The sequence below is a fragment of the Cavia porcellus genome, unplaced genomic scaffold, assembly GCF_034190915.1.
Source record: "Cavia porcellus strain 051 isolate PalLab524CR breed Dunkin Hartley unplaced genomic scaffold, mCavPor4.1 scaffold_1, whole genome shotgun sequence".
Lineage (NCBI taxonomy): Eukaryota > Metazoa > Chordata > Mammalia > Rodentia > Caviidae > Cavia > Cavia porcellus.
This window is the reverse complement of record NW_026947484.1, coordinates 202,177,457-202,192,300: the sequence shown is the minus strand read 5'-3', so window position 1 is coordinate 202,192,300 and position 14,844 is coordinate 202,177,457. Positions and strand designations below refer to the sequence as shown.

Here is a 14,844-nt window from a genome sequence, read left to right as displayed (position 1 = left end):
AGCTGAGGCTCAGTATGGGAGAGGGGTGCCTGGGCTGGGAGACCCCCATTCCTGCCCATCTCTCAGCCCCAATCACTGATGGTACCAATTCCATCCTCTCCACCAGTCCTGCCCCAATCTCATCCTTCATCTTGCTGCTTCCCAGGCTCCTCCTGACCTTGCCTTGATTCTAGTCCAGCTGACCTTTAAGGACCAATCCAGTGGGCACAGCCTCCTTCCCCTAGGGCCAGGTGAAGGACAGGAAGCTCCGTCAGGTTTGGCTGCTGCTGTGGTTTGCATGTGTGGGTCCCCTCCATAGCCAACAGCTGGAACCTAACACCCCAGGTGACAGTATGGTGGGGGGGCTTTTAGAAAATAGTTATATCAGCCCTCATGAATGGGCATGTAAAGCCCAGGGCTGGAACTAGAAGTGTCCCGTCAAGGCAGGAGTGAGTATGACATTGTTCAACCCAGGACTGATACAGGGCAACCTGTGTGGTAACAAGGGTGACAGAGGAGCCTGGAGTCCTCTTTGCCTTGTGTCTTCTCCAGGCACCCTGACATCAGAGTGGGTTCCGGGGACAGCAGAATCTGGGATGATGCTGGTGTAAGTGGCCCTTTGTCCTTCCTTTTCATGGCCCAGTGGACAAGGAATGCAAACTCAGAGACGGGATATCTGTTTATTTAGCAAAGAGGGTTCCATCAGTAGGGTGGATTTAGGGGTAGCTGGGTGGCAGCATTGCACTGGTAGGAAGGTATTCCAGCTCTGTCATGGCACTGTGGTGGGTGGAGTAGCCACATGACACCTTAAGCAGAGTAACAGAAAGAAGGGGGTGTGTAGAGACAAGAGGCACCTAAGAGGGGACAGCAGAGTAAAGGTGACTGGGGTTTGTAGCCAGGGAAAAGGAGGAACAGAGGCAGCCCAGAGACCTGCAGCCTCCCATCAGCTCCCTGCCCTCCCATCAGCCCCCTGCACAGCCATACTCACTGCCAGTTCAGTCATCGATGCACTTGTCTGTGGGGAGAAAGAACCTCAGGGCAGGCAAGGCCAGGGGTGAGAACAGAATATCTGGCTGCCTCAGACCCAACCTGGCCCAGCTGCAGAGGATCTGGGTTCCCTTAAATCAGGCCGGGTCATTTGAAAGTAGTGACATCTCTCAGGTGTGGAATGAGCCAGCACCAGCGAAAGGGAAGGTGACCCAAGCCACTGAGAGGCTTGGGCCTAAAAACTGCCATCTGGGGAGCCTTGGCTAAACTATCAGGGGCACCACTTGGGGCCAGCATCCCTGGGGACCCACCAACTCCAGGCTGGGAGCCACTACCTCTCTAGTGACGGGAACAGGGGACTGAGTCTCTCTGTCCCCTTTGCCTGTTGAGGGCTGGGCAGACCCTACGTCCCCTTCCCTTCTTCCCCTCTGGTCATTACCGATGGGCTTCAAGAAGATGATGTTGTCATCGCTGAGACTTAGGGACTTGGCAAAGCTGACAAAGCGCTGCCTCAATTCCAGGCTCAGCTCCTTGGTTCTGCCTGTGGCCACGTGGCAGCGAAGGGCCAACAGAGAAACACCCATGATTTTATTATTTTGAAGATTTTTAAGACCAGGTCTTGCTATGTAGTTCAAGATGGCCTTAAATTCCCAATCCTCCTGACTCAGCCTCCCCAGGTATGGGATGACAGTTTTGTCCCACCATGGGTGGGTGGTTCACCCCATAAATATTGTCAAATGAGTGGAGCTCAAACTAGGAAACACTGTGGGATCTTTGGGGATATGGATCCCCTGCCCTATATGGGACTAGGAGCCAGGTTGCTGCGGGGACAGAGTGATGACCTACCATAGAGGACGGTCTTGAAGTAAACTCCTTCTTTGAGTACCTTCTTGAAAAAGACCATGGCAAACTGATTGTAGTCGGTGGCTGTCACTCTAACAGTGTAGCTCAGTATTTTAGATGGCCTGCAACACACAGGATAAGGGTCACCCCTACTCCGGCGCAAGGAAAGGCCAGTCCCTTCCCTCTATGACTGGTCAGCAGAAGCTTCTCCCCATAGGACAGCATCTATGTGGAGGTCAGGGAGATCTGTGCCCTTCCAGAAGGACTCAGCACCCCCAATTCTAACCCCAAAGCCGCCTACTCAGGACTCACGCTACCTATCGCCCAGGATGAACTGGCCAGCCTGGCCACTGGGGACAAATGTTCTGTTCCAGTACTGGCAGACCTCGCCCCTGTGGGAGAGAGAGACATTGGGAGATGAACACAGAGATCACACAGACTTGGTTCCCAGGGTTGGATGAAGTGGGGTCAGGCCTCCTGCTGGATTGTGAGAACCCTGGCTTGCCCAGCCCATGACAGCCCATTCCCCCCACACCCCTCTCTACAGCCCTGGACCTTCTCCACTGAGCCTCTGCCTGGTCTGCTGTGAGTGTCACTCAACCTGACTCGCAGCACTGGCTGCCTCCTCTGCTGCCTCCCCCCTCTGCAGCCTGGCCCCCACACACACCCCGGGCCCTGCTCTGCTCTTATCTCATTCTCCCAGCCATTTCCTCTGAGCCTCCAGTCTGCTCTATGCCAAGCTCTGCCCTAGCCCTTGGGCCACACCTGACCTCTCCCATGAATCCACCCTACCCCTGCGCCCAGAGCGGAACCCCTCCATTGTCAAATCCTCCAACCCCAATGCACCCAGTGGTCAGATCCGGATTGCTGCAGCGGGAGGGACCCAGGCTCATCCCTCTGAGGCTTGAGCCTCGTGCCCCCACCCATGTGACCTCCCATCCAGCCTTGCCTTGCAGTCCTCCCCACCTCTCCTGCTGCAGGATCTCCCTAAGTTTCCCAGGTTGGCTTCTGCTTTGCACCTCCTATCTCAGCCCCGGGAGCTGAGCCTGCTGAGATTTTAGTCAGGCACCAGCACCAGAGGACTTGAGAGGCTAGTTCCCTTAAGATCCCTTCCCCTCAAGCCCTAGCGGGATGCCTCGGTGGGATCCCAGCCTCGTTCCAGTGACCTTCTCATCTTCTGTCTTGTTTCCTACTGACTGTGTGCATTGGTGCTGGAGCCACCCATGAGTACTGATGCCAGCGAGGGAAGAAGGGAGAAGGATGAGGAGGAGGGGAGAGGAAGAGCAGGGTGGAGGGAGGGAGGAATGTCAGCATCCCTCAGCCTGCATCACCCCTTGGCTGTGACATTGTTCTGCCTCTGAGACCCGCAGGAGGTGGTGGCTGCACCTGAACAGGATGGCGGTGACGCTGTAGCTGCCGTCATCTTTCAGCCCGTAGGTATCCGTGTACATGGTACCACTTTCATTTCCTTTATGAAATTTGTTCCCTGCCACACTTACGGCGTACCACTTCCCCTGGAACTGTAAGAGGCCACGGCAGACAGGGCCCAGGGATGGCCCCAGCACCACCCCTCCCTCGCTGTCCCTGGGAAGCAGAGTCCAGAGATGGGGCTTCCCTGAGCAGCCAATAGATGAGTCTTCCAGGGCCAAGAGGGACCCTGGGTGAGGAGTCAGCCCTGAATTCAGGGGTGGGGTGCCCCCAGGCAAGTGGCTGCTGGGCCTTCCTGAGCCTCGGTTTTCTTGTAGAAGGACTGAAGATGTCCCCACCTGGCACGCACTGGACCTGGACTCTTTGTGCCCCGCTCCTACCAACCCACACCACTGCTGAATTATATTCCTCTTCTCCCCTCGCTGCCCTCCTCTCCCATTGTCTCCATCCCCAAGGCCCTCCCTGAAGCTTCCCTTCTAAACTCTCACCTTGTCTTGCCGGAAGTCTGGCTGCAGGGGGATCTTGCTCAGTGGTGGGACCAGGGCCTGGATCTGCAGGGTCCCCAGCAGGGCGAGGCCCAGGCACAGGAGACCCAGGGCCATGGCTCAGGATAGCTGCTGGGCTGGCAGGTGTTGGAGGAGGAAGAGGAAGGCTGAGAAGCCCAACCTGGGAGCACTATTTATGGTCCCTGCTGCCTCTCCCCTCCGGTAGGCTGATTCATCCTTTGCTAAATCCAGGAAGAGTGAAGCAATTGCCAGCAACTTATTTGGAAACAGTTGGCAATGTTTCAACCCCTTCTCCCTCCAGGTCAGGATTAGGCAAAGTAGAGGGAGGTGAAAGTACCCGGGGGGGGGGGGGCCCCGGAGGGGCATTCCCAGAGCCCCACAGTTGGCAGGGGCAAGGCTCCCACTAAGTGCTCTGTGCCTCTTCCCCTCATCTGATTGACCCCTTCTGCAGTCAGCAGCTCAGGTCTGGGAAAGCTGCTGTCCCTCACAATGTGAGTCCAGAGTGGGGCAGCACGGTGAGGTCACTCCCCTGTACTTGCAGAAAGCAAGAACTGTTCCACACCTGCTTCCTGGTTCTGGCAAAGGTCAGGAAAGAGCAGCCAGCGGATTTTCCGGAAAGCAAGGGACAAGGTGTCTGCTCTGAGCCTGCTGACCCCAAGCCCTGGAGCAGGCTGGGATGCTGGGAGCCCTTCTCCTCCTTCACGACTGACCCCATCTGTAGAAGCAGATAGGCCACCAGGGATGGGGCCTCAGGAATGGGGCCTCTCCCTTGAGGTTCAGGCAGAGACCTGGACCAGGTACTAAGGCCCATAGATACAGCCGTCTGGCAGAGGCAAGTGCTCAGGCTGCAGAGGCAGCTCCCTGCAGAGCCCCGGCAGGGGGACCACGGGGAGCAGGCACCTACCCTGGGCAAGATGGGCAGCGCTCTTCTTGTTTGGTCACAGAGCACCCGGATTTACCCTTGCTCTTCAGAGATCATTCAGACCAAGCCTCTGTCTCTGGCCCTGGAGCCCAGTGGTTCTAGCTTGGGGTCTATGGACTGTTTCTGAGATTACCAACCCCAGACCTGTCTCTGAAAGAGGCTGAGGTCCCCGCTAGGGATCTGGCCAGCTTCCTGAGGAGAGAGCAACAGACCCAAGGTCCTGTGCAGTGTCCCCCTGAGATGGCTTACCTGTGAGGGTGGCAAGTATGCCAGATGCCTGACCTAAGGCTGGACTGAGGACTTGCTGACTTTATAGGGGACTAAAATGACCCCATTGGCTCTGCCTGCCAGCTGCTCAGGACCCAAGCTGGTATCTGGGGTGGTGGACCCTAAGGGAAGAGTTACTAGAGGGCTCCTGAGCTGGTGCAGCCTCAGCTCCACCCCAACACACCCAATAGCCCTCCACTGCACCCCACTACCTGGGCTGGATGATGAAAAAGCAGGAAGAGAAACTGAGCAAAGCTGTGGCCACCAGAATCCACCACCCTCACAGTCACCCTGTTGCCCACATCTCTCAGCCCTAGGGGCTCCACCTCCACTACTCTCTATGACCTTAAAAGGTATTCTCAGCCAGGCCAGAGTGTCATAAATCTGTCATCCCTAAATTCTAGGAGGCTGAGGCAGGAGGTTTGCAAGTTTGAACTTAACCTGGAAAACTTAATGAGACCCTGTCTCAACATGAAAAAGTAAAAAAGGTCTGAGAATATAGCTCAGTGCGAAAGGCCTCGGTTGCATCTCCAGTTTGGGGTGAGAAGTGGGGGACAGGAAAGGAAGGGAAGGAAGTTGGGGGAGAGGAAGAGGAAGAGAGAGGAGAAAGAAAGGAAAAGAAACTCAAACCCCATCTGTATATGGCCTCCCAGACCAGCAGAGAAGCTCACCTTGCAGCAGGGAGAGGTGGGCGGAGGAGGTGGGGAGCGGAGATCTGCACAGGCTTCACTCTGTCTGCACTGACCCAGGCCTGCCCCAAACCCACTGGCCTGAGAAAGGTGGGAAGGCCTCACACCCTTCCCTGAATCCAAACCCAGCAGGCTGGAGGCTGGGGCGCTGTCAGGCCCCTCTCCCTAGCTCCCCTCCCTCCACCTCATTGCCCAGACGACTGGGACTCTTTGCTTCAGTGTCCTCCTGGCTGCCTAGCAGCCCCTCTCTTCTCCACTCCACTCCACATGGGTATATCTAGACCATCCGCTAGGCTTCCAGAAGATTCCCTGATCTCAGCAAGGCGTCCTCATTGGATCAGACCCATGATACCTGAGGCTCTCTTGGTGCCCTGTGCCAATCACAGGCCCACAGCTGCTTTATAAGCTGCACACCCCTGCCACTTCTCCTCTTAGTCTAAGAGGGCTCCCTCCAAGGTATGGAGCGCCCTGCCCTGCCCAGTGCTGTTTCACAGGCCCCCAATCAAATAAACTCTGACTCCAGTGGTCCTGGAAACCTGTCCATCATTTATTTCTTGGATAATGGGTGCCCCAAATGTTTTGTAAATCTGCTCAGGATCCACACCCTCAGTGGTGTGCAGGGTGTTTGGTTCAGAAGAAAATTCCTGTTGAGAACCGTAAGAGACCAGGAACAGAAGACCAGCTGCATTTGCCATTCTCTTAGGAATTCAGCAAAAGTACCCTGGGCTCACTGCATAGACCCCTGGTGTAGACATCACAAGTTCCAAGGTAGACAGGACACTGACGACCCCAGCCCCTGCCCACTCCTTTGGCAATGGGCCCCTGCCCAAGGAGGAAACTCACAGTCCATGCTGCCTAGGACTTGGCACTTAGAAGGTCTACACTGCACGCATGGTATCACACACTTGTTGCTATGCCAGTCATTTGCCCTTCCCTCCCCTACCAAGGTTTCCATGGTGACCCTGATCACCCCACAAGGCCACCCCCACCCGCTCTGGAACTGTCACCTTAGAAACTGCAGACCCAGTGAGCCTTCCGCAAGTCACCCAGCAGCTTTGGGGCTAAGCTCCTGGGAGAAGTCAGGGCTGCACGCACACCCCCCAGTCCTGCTCTGGGTCTGCTTAACAGCCACAGATAGAGCAGATCCACACCTGAGTTTCCCGTGGCCGGAAGCCGGAACTCTGGCTGCTCTGCAGCCAGCCCAAAAGAAGGTCCCTATTGGGAGACCAAGATGACCTGACTTCCCAGGGACAGACCTGGCCCCAGCCCAGTCTAATTAAGCCCTACGGGCAGGGAGAGACTCCCTGGCTTTCATTTCCTGCATCTCAAGAATTCCTTCTGATCTGTGGTCTGGTTTCCAGAAGCCCAGCATGGGATCAGTGTCCAGCCCCACCAAGAGTGCTGGAACAGCCTTCTCCCCTATGTAGAGGGCAGCATGGCACTGACCAGGCTTCCCAGAGCCAACACCATGCCTGTCTCATAGTCTCTACCTCCATCCCTGAGTGTCCCTCTTGTCCTGGGCCACCTCATCCTTATAGCGCCGGCCCCCCTGCACCATGCTGCCTCCTCCCATGCTGCTGAGTTCTCTTGATTCAGGCCACTTCCTCCCCTCTCCCTGCAGCCCCATCTTAGGTCACTTCCTCCCCACACACACAGGTCCCCTATCAGCCACATGCTTGGTCTCTTGAGGGCAGCTTTCTTCACAGTGCTTTTCCCCTGTCAACATCCCCTGCAATCTGGGTCACCTGAGAATGTCCCAAAGCCATCAGATTACTAAAACCAATTGCCACACACAGGTCGGTCACCTTCCTAAGGTCAGAAGCCCAAAATCTGAACTTCAGTGTGTGCTGGAATCAAAGTATGGATCAGAGCTTGTTCTTGTGATAACTCAGACCCCGGAATAAAATCCAAGGAAGCAAGAAATTAAAATTTAGTGAGCAAAGGCTTTATTTTAGGCCAGACCTGGCGACACAGCCTCCAGGAGCCAATTTGGAGATTGTGCGCCTGACAGGTAAATGGCAGGGCTTTTATCTTGTAAAACCACAAACAGCTGCTGGTCTCACAATGCAAGGAGGGGGATGGGGTGTAGCACACTACAGAACAGGAACACAGCAATTACATTGGGAAGAGCAAGGTTGTGAGTTTGATCCCTGGCACACACAAAAGAAATCTAGCCGTAATTAACAACCACTGTTAGCTTATTTTAGCACCACATCTGTTATTTGTAGAGGGCAGCAATGGTTAACATATCAATTAGGGAAGATTTTACAATTCTTTTCAGAGGAGAGCATTGATTAACATATCAATTAGGTCACCCAGAGGGGGAAGAAAAACATACAGTAAGGCCATGTCACAGGTATTTTGGTATGATACAAATATAATGAAGCTATTTTTTCTAGAGTACAAGTTCTCCCCAGTTCCGTGGGCCCTCTGACTTCACTCGGCTTACTCTCCCTCTGTGTTTAATCTCCCTCCCTCTGCCTCACAGGATACATGAGGTGACACTGAAGTCCCAGCAGGATAACCCAGAATAATCTCAACTCAAATTCTTCATTTATTTAGAAAGAATAATAAGAAGGGAAAAAAGAAAGATACATAGAAACAGATAAAAAGGAGACTGGTTTAACATATCTGTCTCCTTAAATAGTATGGTTGGAGCTGGGGATATAGCTCAGTCTCACAATGCCTGACAAGCACAAGGTCCTGAGTTCAATTCTCAGAACAAAAGTTTAAAAATCTCAAAGTGTATGATTGACATGTGCTATTCCAGCACTGGGGAAACTTGAGGCAGGAAGCCTGTGACTCTGAGGCTAGCCTGAGCTGTATCATGAGATCTCATCTTTAACAAAACAAAATAATGAAAAAAAGAAAACAAAATAAAACCTCTTTTTTTATTTAAAATTTTTATTTTAATTAGTACATTTGCAGTACATGAGTACATTCATCATGGGGAACTGGTGTAGTCAGGGGGTGCAGGGAGAACAATTGTGGAAAGGACACAGAATTTATAATGGGCACCCAAACTTAACTACCAGACTAAATACCAGAAAGTACAGGAAATCTGTCCACAACACTAAAGACCTAGAAAATCCAGCCGAGGGCCTGGATCCCACAGCAATGTCCTGCATGAGTCCAGCCGAAGACCTAGAGCCCATGACAATGAATCCCATGAGTCCAGCTAGAGGCCTAGAGCTCACAACACTGACCCATGCAAGTCCGTTTCATGGACCCGCACTGGGAAGGCCCAAAGGTCAGCAGTAGAAACTAGAAAGCCTGTGCCAGTGGGATGAGGTGCTGTGCCAGCCAGTGGAGGGTTCTACACTGGAGCCAAGAAGTGACACTGAAAATAAGGACCAGAGCTCCCCTGAAAAACACTACAGCCATTCTCAGCGACGAGGGCCTGAGCTCCTCCGACAATAAGAACAATCGAGTACATATCAGGAAGCCAGCATGACAAGCTTCTCCTGGCGATTAAATAGCACACATCTTCCCCTCTGGAGCCAGGAATCGATGCTCAATGTAAGGCACAGAGATCCCCCAAAGTGAACTACAGCCACTCCCAGGGAAAGGTCCCGAGCTCCTCCAATGAGAATGACTGAATCCATATCAGGGAAACCAGCATGACAAGCTTCTCCAGGAGAACCAAAGGCCTCAAAACAGCAACACCTAGGAGAACCCACAATGCCCTGTTCTTCCTTTCCACACCTCCTTTTATGCTTCTGTCCTCAGGTGGGCCATCTGTACTCAGCACCATGCTGATTTAATTCAGCTGGTGTTAAGTTGGCACTAGTTTTTAATGCGTAACAGTGGATACACATACATGACACATCCTAATCTTTTTTACGTTCCTCTCCCCTACATTCACCTTTTCTAGTATAAAATACAGTCCTTTCTCTGTTCCAAGGTCCCATCCAAGATACCACATCACATGTAGTCACTGTATTGGCCTGGGTTTTGTTTTGGTGACACAGTACCCAAGGCAGGGTACTTTAAGAGGAGTTTATGGTTCTGGAGATACAAGGCTGAGGGGCTGCCTCTGGTGGTGGTGCTCTTTGATGGCAATGCAACCATCCATGGCAAAAGAAAGGGGCACATATGTATGTGTACATCTGTCTGGTCTTTTCTTACAAACTCACCAGGCTTCAATTATGAGGGCTCCCCCAGAGGGGCTTATTTAGTCCTAAATCACCTCTCAAAAACCCCACCCACAAACTGCAGTCAGATTGCCCCACCCTCTTAGTATCTCACACTGGGGACTCAGTTTCCATACATGAACCTTGGGGTTCACTCACATCACACCCAAACCACAGCTCCTTCGACCATGACAGCTTCCCAGGATTCTCATGGCTTTGATGACCTTAACAGTAGGGCATTTATCTTGGCATGCAGTGCTTTTTCGTAATTCCTAGTTTTAAAGGGGAGAAAGGCCATGTTTGCACCACAGCACATTAGGGGTACACCAATACTGTGACTCCTCATTGTGGGACTGACCCTGATTGTGTACCCAAGGTGACGGTGTAGCTGTCAGGTTCCTCTAAAGCTACTTTCCCCACTTTCCTCTTCAGAAAGGCAACACCCACGTACAGGTTGTGGGCAGAGGATCTGCATGAATTATTTGGAATTTTTCTGCATGAGCAATCTGTCTCTGCTCCTCCTCAATTTACTCATATGCTCAAGCATTTACTTATATCTGTATGGAACAGTGGATATTTCTGTTAAACTTTGGGTTATAATCCATTACTATTTTCTAATTTCTTTTTTTTCAAAGCCTAACTTCAACCCCGGGGAACTCTGGAGTTTTTTCACACACACGCTTTCACTGTGGTTTGGGAGCAATTTATTTTATTCTGATACAGCTTTTAAAAACACACCAACAGATGAAGACAGCGAATCTATTCCTCGGGACCCTCCACACTCCTTTCTGGCTCTCCCACCCCCAGGCAAACACAGACCTGCTTTCCATCATCACAGATCAGCCTGTAGGGCCCACATGAATTGTAGGGAGCAGTGCGACCGCTCCAGTGCTGTCTCCCCACCTCTCCCTCCTATGGGCACATAATGCACCTGCCTACATTAACCATAATCCTCTCCTACTCACGTCACGTACACAGACAGGACGATGACCCATCAGAGATCACCCCATAGCCTCTTCCTGTCCCACGGCCCACCCCTGCCCTATAAAAGCAGCGACCACTTTATTAATAAATGAGACTTGTTCAGACTTCCTCGACTTGTCTCCGTCTCTCTGTCTCCTACCCTGTCTGTGTTAATCACCATTCCTTCCCCAGGAAACTGCCCCTGGGATCCGGATTGACCCGTGGGCCGGGTCAATGAATGAAACCACAAAACAAATACCTTCCTGCTGTTATTAGCAATACTGGAGATTGAACCCAGGGTGTTTGTAATAAACTGCGTTCTCAGTCCTTTTTGTTTTTAACTCTGAAACAGGTTCTCACTTGGCTTGAATTTACCATCTTCCTGCCTCAGTCTCCCAACATGTTGGAATTATAGGCCCGTGCCATGGAGCCCAGCACTTAGAAAACCATTCTTAAAAAACACTTGCAAGCCTTGAGTGGTGGCACACACCTGTAATCCCAGCACCTGGGAGGCTGAAACAGGAGAATCACTGTGAAACACCCTGAGAATCAGTGAGAAACACCCTGCACTGAACAGTGAGGCCCTGTGCCAAAAAAAGAAAGACAGACAGCAGCAGAGGAGGAAAGGGCAAAGGTAACCAGGCCTGTCCAGACTGACAAAGGAAAACTCAGAGTGGTGGTCACAGCACCATGGATAGGCTTGTGTCCCCAACACTGACAACTGGCTCAGACACCAACAAAGGTAGGTACAGGTATTCAGCCCAGACTGGCGTTCATGGGCTGGCACAACCTGGGCTTCTCATGGGTGAGAATGTGGGGTCCTAATTCCCTGTCCCCAGTGGTCCCCACAGCAACACAGCAGTCCTAGGCTGTCTGTTTCTGCTGCTCTAACAAGGACATCACGGACTGCTCCCTGTGTGAGTGATGGAGTTTTGTTTCTCACTGTGCTGGAGGCTGGGAAGTCCACCAACAGGTCTGGTGTCAGGCCGGTTTCAGATCCAGGAGTTGCCAAGTGAACAAAAAACAGGATCCCCGGCATCAGCCTCCTGAGCCTCTCCCTGGAATTCTCTCCTTGGATTCTAAGCTGTGTCCAGGCAACGGAAACCGATCATTATTCCCACAATGAGATGGGAAAACTGAGGTTGGAGAAAGTGACAAGAGACGGGAGAAAGTGACAGATCGAAGAGCGGGGACAGTTCAGCAACACAGCCACACGCTGTTCTGTACACAGCTCACAGCAGCGAAGCCAGGCAGCTCGGAGTGGGGACAAGGACCCGCAGTCCTGCTAAGCCAGGGTACAAGTCACTCCTCTGCTTGGTCCCTTTCAGGCACTTTTATCTCCTTAGGAGCTGAAGGAAGCGGATGAAGCAAGCCCCAGTGAGTCCCTGAAGCTACCTCAGTTTCGCCATCTGTAATCCTGCCTGGTCGCCCACTGTTCTCCAATGCTGCGGTTTCCAAGGACCTGTTCTCCGGCTCTCACCCTGCACCTCTGAGACGGCTTCAGGAAAATTCGGGGCCCCAGTGGCGAGTTGAGGGGATCACTTCAGCCTCTCCCACCCACCCCCATACCTGCCCTGACTCCCCGGAGGGCATCCCTAGAAAAGTAATAGTCATCGTGGCAGCCCACTCAGCTCACTTGCTTCCTTAAAGCCATAGTCCTCGTCTTCCATGCCCGCCTCCACCCGCGTGCCCAGCTCGCAAATGGGACCCAAGATTGCGTTGACCGGGGGCCACCGGAGCAGCAAGCTGCATCTAGCAAGGGGAGCTTTCCAGGACCAGAGGTTGCTCTGGGTCCAACCAAGGGGCAGGGCTTAAGGCCCCGCCCTCGTGACGCCCGCTAGGTCACCGGGTCTACGCCCCTTACGTTAGTCCCGCCCCTTCCGGTCGCAGGCGGGGCCTTCTCCGGGCTGTCCGCGGAGTTGCCTGGGCTGTCAAGGCTCGGGCACTCAACCAGGGCCCGCGAGAGAGCCGAAGGGCGGGGCACCCGGGACACTCACTCTGCACCATTCTGCTGGTGAGGGCTCGAAGCCGGCGAGCTGGCCGTTCCGCGTGGCCTACATCTGAGACATCTGGTTTCCAAGGTCCCTGTAGGCTTTGGGAAAGTTTATGGTTCGGGTTACAGCAGGTGTCGCACAGCGGCTCGGGAGGGCAGGAAGTCCGAGTTTCTGCCACCTGCTCGATGTGGGAGAGGAGAGGTCAGGATCCCTTCTTTGACCTCAGGCCCAGGCTTTTCCTGACATTGGACAGTCTTCCACTTCTTTCGAATGGATGCATAATGTAGAAGTGACTGATCATGTTTCACGCAGGACCACCCTCCTCAGTGTCCAACCTAGGACTAGCACGTAGCTCCTTGCACTCGGCCGGTCACCGCCGAGACCCCCTGCAGACACTCAGCAGCCGAGGCTATTGAGCCTCCTCCAGATGCCCCCGCCCCAAGTAGGCGCGCACCGGACAGCTTTCCCCGTTGGGCGTCGCCGTCGCCCCCGGGCAACACGACGGAAGTGGGGAACTGGCCCTTTAAGGGCGCCGCTGCGTCTGCGTCTGGGTTTGGCGCGCCCGCCCACGGCGCCGGCGGAGAGAACATGGCCCTGGCGGCACGGGTGGGGCGGTGGCTGTGGCCCCGTAGGTGTGCGCTAGCCGACAGACTGGGCAGCCGCCCGTGGCCACCGCTGCTCACGCCGAGCCGGGCCGGCTTCGCGGGGTTGGCGAGTAGCCGCCAGGGGCGCCCGCGGCTGCTGGGGACTGTGGCCGTGGCCCTCGGAGGCACCCTAGGACTGTATCACACCGTGCGGTGGCACCTGCGTGCCCAGGACCTCCGCGCCGAGCTCTCCGCAGCGCAGGTAAGGCCGTGCCGGGACCGGCTGGATCGGTCGGGTCGACCACGGGAATTCGCGCCGACCCCGGATCTCCTGGCTCCCACGAGGTCAGGTATTGCTTTCTCTACCCGCTGATGACCTTGAGCGAGTGACTTAGTCCTAAGTGTCTAAGCCCGCTTAGACACCTCTGGCACCTGCTCCCTAGGACTGTAATGCGTGCTTCTCATGCAGTCGTCTTGCTAGCGTGTCTTAAGGTTGTGGGCTGCAGCAGCGGCAGCTTTTATTGTTGTTTGGGGAAGGGGTTGTTTGTTTTTGGAAACAGGGTCTCACTGTGTAGTTCAGGCTGGGCTCGAACTGTGTAGCCAAGGTTGGCCTCCAACTTACATCCTCCTGCCTCAGCCTCTCCAGTGCTGAGATTGCAGGTGTGCACCACACCCAGCCGTCATAGTACTTTTGCGGGCCGGGCCGACCGATGAACTTCAGCCGGGAGGTGTGACAAAGAAGGTGTGGTCACCATGGTGGTGGCCCAGCTGCCATTGAGAGGCTTTGTAGGATTCACCATCAAGCACTTCTTTGCTCTCCTCACCCTCCCCCAAACCCTCTTTCTGGGACTCTAGAGAGTCTTGTAACTCCCTGCCTGTGTCCATGCCCAGCTTCAGTTTCCCACCTGAATAGTGGAAGAGCAGACTGCAGCTAGGGCCACAACACCTGCCTGCACCAAGCTCACCTAGCTATGGCGGTACAGCTGCCACTTGGGGAGTTGAGGTCAACTCCACTGTGGCCAGAGCTAGCCTGGTCAGTAGCTCAGCACTGCCCCTCACCCAGAGGTCCCTGGGGTTGAAGGAATAGGGCTGACTCTGGGGGCCTAGACACTGCAGCTCAAGGACACACACTGGAACTTGTCCCCTGCCCTGGGGTGTGTTAGCTGGAGCTTGCACTAGGACTGTCCACTACTCGAGCCCCACCCCCACCCCCTCCTTCCCATGTTTGCAGGGTCTTTGCCAAAGACTCCCCAGAGAAGCATGTTTGTTGGCCTGGTTCTGGGGCTTCCAGGTTTCAGCAGTCCCCTTCTTTTTCTCCCCCAGCTCTCCCTGTCCAGCCACCTGCAGCTGACCCTGTACCAGTATAAAACGTGCCCCTTCTGCAGCAAGGTCCGTGCCTTCCTCGATTTCCATGCCCTGCCCTACCAGGTGGTGGAGGTGAACCCCGTGCGCAGGGCCGAGATCAAGTTCTCCTCCTACAGGAAGGTGCCCATTCTGGTGGCCCAGGAAGGAGACAGCTCGGTGAGACTTGGGGATCCCTACCCCGTCC

General features: G+C 54.2%; 2 protein-coding genes across 6 annotated transcripts in view; one reads left to right on the top strand and one right to left on the bottom strand.

Annotated features, from left to right (window-relative positions):
• Nucleotides 1–645: 645 nt before the first annotated feature.
• Nucleotides 646–13,092, bottom strand: LOC100724477 (neutrophil gelatinase-associated lipocalin). 2 transcript variants are annotated; one of them, XM_005004003.4, is made up of 8 exons: nt 12,715–13,092; nt 3,726–3,859; nt 3,196–3,329; nt 2,127–2,201; nt 1,813–1,931; nt 1,406–1,507; nt 968–994; nt 646–785 (listed from the first exon to the last, which is right to left on the bottom strand). In XM_005004003.4, the coding sequence occupies exons 2-7, from the start codon at nt 3,837–3,839 to the stop codon at nt 975–977; spliced, it is 564 nt and encodes a 187-aa protein (XP_005004060.1). In that variant the 5' UTR covers nt 3,840–3,859; nt 12,715–13,092; the 3' UTR covers nt 646–785; nt 968–974. The 2 variants fall into 2 exon arrangements, with proteins under 2 accessions (XP_005004060.1, XP_005004061.1); XM_005004004.4 differs by lacking the exon at nt 12,715–13,092 and having other exon boundaries at nt 646–833; nt 3,726–3,968.
• A 43-nt stretch (nt 13,093–13,135) lies between these two features.
• Ptges2 (prostaglandin E synthase 2) overlaps nt 13,136–14,844 on the top strand; it is a 4,553-nt gene continuing 2,844 nt past the window's right edge. For 2 of the 4 annotated variants that reach the window (XM_013153373.3, XM_003470621.5), the window contains exons 1-2: nt 13,136–13,557; nt 14,619–14,816. In XM_013153373.3, the coding sequence (XP_013008827.1) occupies nt 13,300–13,557; nt 14,619–14,816 (456 nt within the window). In that variant the 5' untranslated portion in view covers nt 13,136–13,299. Of the gene's footprint in view, nt 13,558–14,618; nt 14,817–14,844 lie in introns of those variants that run through there. The other 2 variants (XM_005004005.4, XM_023565448.2) reach the window with 2 other exon arrangements.